Consider the following 8,619-nt stretch of genomic DNA (forward strand, 5'->3'; position numbering starts at 1 on the left):
GCCTTGCTGCTGCCTCTCTACAACCCCAGTGAGAGACTTGTCGTGCCCCTCTCTTAGGAACACTGAGGCAAAGAACTCATTGAGGAGTTCAGCCTTGTCCCCCCTGTCTGTCACCAATTGCTTCTGCCCATTTAGCAGGGGTCCTATTCCTCCCTGGGCCTTCCTTTTACTCCCTATATATCTAAAGAACAATTTCTTGTTGTCCTTTACTTGGGATGCCATCCTCAGCTCCATGGTAGCTTTGGCCTATCTAACTGCCTCCCTACAAGCGTGAGCAGAGGAGGTATATTCGTCTTTGGTAATCTCTCCCTGTTTCCACTTTTTATGTGCTCTCCTTTTGGCCCTTAGGCTGCCCTGGATTTCTCTGGTCAGCCAAGGAAGCCTCCTGGCCCCTTTCCCTCTTTTTCCTCACATCGGGATCGTCTCCCTTTGTGCTCGAAGGATCATTTCCTTAAGGCACAGCCACCCTTCTTGGGCTCCCATCGCTTCAAAACTCCTACTCTGCAGTGCGTCCTTGACTAATAGCCTGAGTTCACTTAAATCAGCTTTCCTAAAGTCTAGCACTTTCACCCTACTAGTTACCTTACCCACTCGACATCTTATGAAGAATTCTATTATTAGGTGATCACTGTCCCCCAGATGGCTACCGATCTGTAGGTCCCCTACCATGTCATCCCCCATTGCCAATACCAGATCCAGTAAGGCATTCCCCCTAGTGGGACCGTGTACCTCCTGTGTCAGGTGGAGGTCCTGTACACAGGTTCTCTTTTATGGAGAATTCTCAAGGATTAATGTAAATACCTTGGGAGAAGGTTTGAGAATAGGTTACCTGCAGGAAGAGTAGACTATCACTTATCTGAATCACATTTATATCCATGCTCCCAACCTGGTTACCAGAAATAAGTATGTCAGTAACAACTATGTCGGTAGCAAGAGGAGGATCAGGGAAAGCGTGGGTCCCTGACTGAATGGGGGAGGCAACCTTGTGATAGAGGATGCAGAAAAGGCTGAAGTGCTCAGTGCCTTCTTCACCTCAGTCTTCACAGGTAAGGTCAGCTCCCAGACTACTGTACCAGACAGCACAGTTTAGGGAGGAGGTGAACAGCCAACAGTGGTGAAACAAGTTAGGGACTACACAGAAAAGCTGGACATATACAAGTCCCTAGAGCCAGACGGGATGCACCCAAGGTGCTGAGGGAGTTGGCTGATGAGACTGCAGAGCCACTGGCCATCAACTTTGAAAAATCATGGTGATCAGAAAAGGTCTTGGATGATTGAAAAAGGGCAAACATAGCGCCCATATTTGAAAAAGGAGGATCCAGGAAACTACAGACCAATTAACCTCACCTCAGTCCCTAAAAAAAAATCATGGGGCAGATCCTCAAGGAATCCATTTCTAAGCACTTGGAGATGAAGGTGATTAGGAACAGTCAGCATGGATTCCTCAGGAGCAAGTCATACCTGACCAACCTGATTGCCTTCTATGATGAGTTAACTGGCTCTGTGAATATGGCGTAACTTGATTATCACAAGACTTTTGATACGGTGTCACACAACGTTCTCACAGGCAAGTTAAAGGAGTACAGGCTGGATAAATGGACTGTAAGGTGGATAGAAAACTGGCTGAAGCACTGGGCTCAGAGTGTAGTAGTCAATGGCTCAATGTCTAGTTGACAGCCAGTATTAAGTGGAGTGCTCTAGGGGTTAATATGGCGTAACTTGATTATCACAAGACTTTTGATACGGTGTCACACAACGTTCTCACAGGCAAGTTAAAGGAGTACAGGCTGGATAAATGGACTGTAAGGTGGATAGAAAACTGGCTGAAGCACTGGGCTCAGAGTGTAGTAGTCAATGGCTCAATGTCTAGTTGACAGCCAGTATTAAGTGGAGTGCTCTAGGGGTTGGTCCTGGGGCCAGTTCTGATCAGTGTCTTTATCAATGACCTGGAAGATGGCATAGAGTGCACTGTAAGCAAGTTTGCATGTGATACCAAGCTGTGGGGAGGGCTAAGATTCAGAGTGACCTAGACAAATTGGAGGATTGGGTCAAAAGAAATCACATGAGGTTCAACAAGGACAAGTGCAAAGTCCTGCACTTAGGATGGAACAATCCCATGCACCGATACAGGCTGGGGGCTGACTGGCTGCACAGGGGCTCTGCAGAAAAGGACCTGGGGGTTACAGTAGACAATAAACTGAATATGAGCCAACAGTGTGCCCTTGTTGCAAGGAAGGCTAACAGCATACTGGACTACATTGATAGGAGTGTTCCCAGCAGGTCAAGAAAAGTGATTATTCCGCTCTATTCAGCACTGGTGAGGCCACATCTGGAGTACTATATTCAGTTTTGGGCCCCCCCCCCACTACAGAAAGGATATGGACAAATTGGAGAGAGTCCAACTGAAGGCAACAAAATGGTTTGGGGGCTGGGACACATGACTTATGAGGGGAGGCTGTGGGAACTGGGCTCATTTAGTTTGAAGAAGAGAAGACTGAGAGGGGATTTAATAGCAGCCTTCAACTACCTGAAGCAGGGTTTGAAAGAAGATGGAGCTAGACTGTTCTCAGTGGTGGCAGATGACAGAACAAGGAGCAATGGTCTCAAGTTGCATCAAGGGAAGTATAGGTTAAATATTAGGGGGGGGGAAATCTTACTGGAAGGTTAATAAAGCACTGGAACAGGTTTCCAGAGAGGTGGTGTGTCACGTGACGGGGTCCTTAAGGATGGCCGTGATCTCTAAGGACCCTCAACTGTGTCAGTTTGGCCCGCTGGGCACCCTCAGTTCTCGCCTGCCACGTCTTTGCTGGAAATATGAAAATAGGGAGGCTGCCTTTAAGTCCTCTTGGACACAGTTTGATGACTCTCTGACTCCGTGGGTTCCTGGACCCCTTGTGGGTCCCGTTTTACAATGGGCGTTCCAGGGCACCCTAGCCTTATGGGCTATATGTATGGCTCTAACCGTCCCTTTACCATGCCCCAAGCCTCACAGATGGTACTGGCATTGTCGTGCCCAGGCTTCATTATAATTCAGCCCCTTGTCCTCACTGGGCTCTCCGCAGCCCATGTCTCTGTGCCCCTCGGTGCTGGGCTCTGTGCCCTGCAAAGTGCTGTGCCCTCTCTGGCGCTGGGGTCTATGCACCCCAGATGCTGTGCCCTCTCTGGTGCCAGGGTCCCCATGCCACAGGAGGCCCCATGAGGCCTCCCCTTCCCCCAAATAGCCTCACCCAAACCACCGGTCTTATAAAATGGCAAACAAAACATAAGCCCCTGGGCTATAACATAACACAAGCTACATAAGGTGTGTTCAGCCCCTCTACATTACCCGGAGCAGAACTTAGTCAGGCCTCTTCCCTTCACATGCTTCAGGAGGGCTCCTTCTCCCTTGGCCACCAGCAGAGAACTGCCTCCTAGTCCCCGTCCTGGGGTTTATATGGGCCCAGGGCCCTGCCCCTTCTGGCCAGCTGACCAGGTGCTGGTGCAGGCTAATTTCCTCATTAGCTAGTTGCCATGACAACCTGCACCTGGGATCCTGTCTGGCTCTTTGGGCTGTTCCCAGGCAGTTTCTGCTCTTTTAGGAGCAGGCACCTAAGTGCCCTGCGACGTGGTGGAATCTCCACCCTTGGAAGTTTTTAAGACCCGGCTAGGCAGAACTTTGGCTGGGATGATCTAGTTGGGGATGGTCCTGCTTTGAGCAGGGGGTTGGACTAGATGATCTCCTGAGGTCCCTTCAACCCTAATTTTCTATGGTTCTATGATTCTAAATACAAAAAAGGCAAATACTTATGAATACACAACCTTTTTGTACAAGGTTTGGTAATATTATTATAATGTTTCTGGCTTATTGTGTATTATTTACAGGTTTAGGTTTATTTTTCTTTCTGGAGCTACTTCATACTACAGATCTCATATATCTGAACATTTTGTGTATACAAATATTTCAAATACATAAGTAGGGGACAGAGTCCCAGAGTCAGAAAAGCACAGGTCTACCCAGTTGAACAAATCATTTCTGGCTTCCTTAAAATAATAGCAAGCAGAAATGGGAGTTTTAGAAATAATTATATATATGATGTTACAAATGTGCAAGCAATCAAATGAGAGAAAAATAATAAAGAAAAAAAAAGAACAACGTGAATCTAAATTACCTAAAACAGTTACCAAAGCTGTCTTATTTGGATGTTCTGTGGAAGAACAGGTGTAATGTCCACTTTCACTTCTTCCCACCGATGAAGCAAATGCATACTGTATCCGAGTCATAGATGAGTCTTCCTGGTATTTTTTTTCCTCAAAGGAAGATCCCTAATTTTTAATAAAAATGTGCAGCTTTAATATAATTTGATACTTCCAATTATTAACTGTGTGAAAATAATTCTCTCTTATTACCTGCTTTAATGCTTTGTTTTCAAGACTCCAGTTAATTTTGAATTTATAGCTACTATAAACCGCTTTACATCTTATCAATAATGGTTCGCCAACTTTAAGAAGGAGTTCAGGTACAGGTCTTTCAAGTACTTCATTTAGATCTACAAAATGAAAGCATACCCAGTGAACAAGTGAAATCACTCTTCCTATATAAAATATAGTTTAGATTGTGTTCTCCTGCATCACTCTATTTTCACTTTAAGCAGCCATTAATTTGTAGTCCATTACTGTATTGGTATTAAGATTATTTTTCCAGGCTTAGAATTAACCCTGGAATGATTAAAAAGGTCTCATATTTTAAAAGATCGAGTCAAATTTTGTCCTGAGTTACAACCCCACCCCCACCCCCCCATAAAACTGCATCCATACAAGATGTAATTCAGCAGAGGCATAGCAAGGCAGATCTGTGCCGGGGCAGCAGTTGCATATGGGACAACATGAGTTACTGGTGGCAGAAGCAAGATCAGCTGCTGTTGTGCAGTGGCAATTTTTGGGTCCCCCTCAAGGACGGTGACCAGGGCATTCCTCCCCTTCTGTAGTTACTCTATGGCAATTCAGCCCAGAATATAAAGTCAATTACAGAAAAAACAATAATAATAATAATAATTAATAAATTATGTAACATGTATTTTGTCATAAGTCCATGCTAAAGCTTTGTGTGATTAAGTTATTTATAAAGTGTAAAGTAACACAAGACAATTCTTTATTAACAGGCTACAAACAACCTTTAGAATTTAAGAGTTAAATATCTGAGTTGGAAGTAACACAGCATTATAGTTTTACCCAGTCATGTGCCATTGATTTCAGTATTGAAAAACACATTACCAAACCTTACTTAGGTAAACCATACAATTAACTTCAATGAAAATCAATCTTAGAGTTGGATTACCTATTGTATACAGGTTGGTGCATTCTCTGCCCAGCACATTGGTTGCACAGCACCATATATATGTTTGAAATAATGTATTTGCCCATAATCCATGTTGTACTTTCTTCATTCCATACATGTCCCCTTTTTTCTTACTTTGTTCATGATATTTATTGGTACAACTGTAATTACAAATCAAAGTGTTTACTGAATCATTGGGTTACTTTCAAGCAGATAGGCAAGCCATGAGGCAATATTAGCAATACTAGGAAAACTAGGACATTATGTAGTAAAATAAAAGGAACTAGGCAATGTGGAGATCAGAAGACAAACAAAAAAGTTCAGGAGAGCTAGGGAAGGTGTGAGGTAAAAAGAATGTGCTTGTATTACCTGAGGGCATCTATTCTCTTTATTCCAAAAGAGGTAAAGCATTCATCACTTTACAGTGAAACCCTTGATACAGTGAAGTCAATGGCAAAGTCTGTAAGGCCAGCGTTTCACCCTACATCTCAGCTTGTCTCAATGAGAACTCAGCCCAAAACCTACAACCATGAGCCTGTACTGTCTGTGACACAAGGTGCAGGTGTGTTGGAGACTAATAAACCCATAGATGATCCAGACACCAGAAGAAAAGAGATGAGTACACTGTAATGACTACATGCCTCCTTTATGAAAATAGACTGTTGATTTCTGTTACCCATGACCTTATGTTTCTTTAAACGTATTCACATTACTGTTAGGATATCTTACATATGTAGCAGTATGAGAGGGTAAATTGGGTATACAGTATTTCTCAATCACAACCACTTCCAAGAGAATAAAATAAATGGAAAATAGCTGGTTAGAAATATATTAAACTCATTAGTTATATCAAGTGAAAATACCAAGCTAAAACATTTAAAACAAATTACCCTAAAGTTTCCCTAAGGATATAAAGGTCAACCTTCCCAAGAATAATACATTCCAGCACATAGGAAAGTGTGAGTTCAGGCAACATAGTCCTCAATTTGTGCATGTATGTATAGGTTTTTAAGCACACTGAATTTATCCAATTTAGGGAAGCATCCATGTGTTTCCATTTAAAAATCTGACCACACAGTTCTACACAGTTCAGTCATGCCAAAAATAAATACACTACTCAGGACAAAGACTCTCTTCTTAGGAAGATGTCTATCCTTAAGTCTTAACATTCAGCAAAAAAGGTAGGATTACATATACCATACCTATTATCAGGTGTTTTGCAAAATAACCACTCCAAAACTGGTTGAGGGTACCCTTCAGATATGCAGTTTATAGTGTTTGATTTTTCACTCTTTCTAAAATATGGTGTCCTTGGTTTTCCTAAAAAAAAAAGATTTAAACAAAAATGCTGAAATATTTTTTAAAACATCATTAGAATCCTTTGCAATGAACAAGACATTACAAATACTTGTGAAATTAGATGCAAATATGCTTTATGAGTAAGTTATAGATTTATAAAGATTTAGGTCTGTTTCTTTAAATAAACTTGGCAGGTGTCTTACAGGAAGACTCCAACACTGATTTAAATCAATTTATTTAACAGTGATACTAGAAAAATGCCTGAAAGTTTTATTTCAGTTTGTTTGATTATATTAAATGTGAGCAAAGCGATGTAAGAAATAAGAAGGCAAAAATCTCCTCTCAGGTGCCCATATTTTAACTCCTAATGAAAGTAGTGATTTCAGTTAAAGTGAAATGTGAAGGTACTGATGAACAAAATTGAGTCCTTGAATATTTGATCCTTGCCATAATTCATATTTAGATTTAGCCACAATGGAAAAACATTTTCTTTAGTTCATAATTAACGTCACTTTGCTGTAATTTTTTCAAGTGAGTTTACTGTTTGTGGAAAGTAAAATTGTGTCAAGCTCTGGAGACAGAAGTCCTCTGTTTATGCAGACTTCTTCATCTTGACCTGGTGCTTATGCCACCTCTCTGATTGCAAGGAGCTACCTCCAGATGCCAGAGGATAATCTGGGGACTGATTTCCAGGTGTTAGGTTTGTACAGCTCCTACTCAATTCAGTGAGAGCTTGGCCCTCTTAAAAGTAGGTCTTGTGTCATTTTCATCTTTGAACAACTTACTGATATGGTAAGCAGGATAGCTTCTTTTAGATATACAGTAGAAAAAGCAACAGATGATAATGATTTCCACTCATTAAAGACCCCAACTATTATAAACATATAACTGAAAGGTGAAAAGCTCCATAAACCACTGGCAATCCCCTAAACCAATCTGTTTCACAATTGGGACTATGCTTGTAATTTTTTCTTCTTTTTTTTTCTTTTTTTTTTTTCACACCAGGACTGACAGTATTTTTACTTCAGACTAAAAGCATTTATTTTTTAAAGTCATCTGCAGTGAAATTCTGTTAAAACACTTGACATTTTTTCCTGATTCATATATTATTGTAAAGGTGACCTGCAAAAAGGAAAAAAACGAGATTTGCTTGCTTCTGTCTTCAGAGTTTATAATGTAAGTCAGTTTTTTCATTGTTTCTACTTGTTTTTAACATAACAACTCCAGGTCCTGTCTAGCCTGAAAGATACTCTGAAGACTGGAGAACATGAAAAATGAGGACATCATGTTCACAAGAGTGAAAAGACTGAAACCTTAACAACAGGAGGAAAAAGATTTTCAGTGAGACTGTTCAAAACTGTTTTGTTCCAAATGCTTTAAGGACTAAAGAAAAGGCTGGACAAAAGCAATCTTTGCTAAAGATTCAATGCACCTTCCCCTTCAATTAAGCGGGGAGAGCTAGCAATACACATCTTCTGAACCATTCAAAAGTCCTCTAACAAAACCAAGGAAGACCAAAGTTCATAGAATCACAGAATCATAGAGAAGTATGGCTGGAAGGGATCTCCAGAGATTATCTAGTCTAACCCCCTGCCTGAGGCAGGATCATCCCTATATAAACATAAGACTACCATCAACCCTGACACAACATAGACCTAATACCGTAACCTGCCGGAAAAGCAGGGGAACCATGGCAGCCAATGTCTTGCTTCTATAAAATGTCAATATATTCTCAAAATATCCCAGATAGAGGGCCATGCCCCCTGTTACAGAGGAAGGTAAAAACCCCCACAGTGCATACTAATTTGACCATGGCGAAAAATTCCTTCCTGACCTCAAATATGGTGTTTGGTCAGATCTTGAGTGGAGGGACAAGACCCTCTATCTAGGAACTTCCAGTTTTGGTCCCAGCGGGAGCACTGGCACCACCCAATGTCTCTGGGAAGACTTAAAAATACCCTGACACATGCAGAAGAAAAGGGGTGGGGTGGGGTGGGGTGGGGTGG

At 41.7% G+C, this 8,619-nt stretch overlaps 1 protein-coding gene across 1 annotated transcript in view; it reads right to left on the reverse strand.

Annotated features, from left to right (window-relative positions):
* Window positions 1–8,619, reverse strand: part of FLT3 (fms related tyrosine kinase 3) — a 68,961-nt gene that overhangs the window by 50,198 nt on the left and 10,144 nt on the right. The window contains exons 5-8 of the mRNA XM_014521727.2: window positions 6,517–6,634; window positions 5,315–5,475; window positions 4,387–4,526; window positions 4,149–4,302 (exon numbers count right to left, since the gene is read on the reverse strand). Of these exons, the coding sequence (XP_014377213.1) occupies window positions 4,149–4,302; window positions 4,387–4,526; window positions 5,315–5,475; window positions 6,517–6,634 (573 nt within the window). The remainder of the gene's footprint in view (window positions 1–4,148; window positions 4,303–4,386; window positions 4,527–5,314; window positions 5,476–6,516; window positions 6,635–8,619) is intronic.

Source organism: Alligator sinensis, unplaced genomic scaffold, assembly GCF_000455745.1.
Source record: "Alligator sinensis unplaced genomic scaffold, ASM45574v1 scaffold84_2, whole genome shotgun sequence".
NCBI classification, from domain to species: domain Eukaryota; kingdom Metazoa; phylum Chordata; order Crocodylia; family Alligatoridae; genus Alligator; species Alligator sinensis.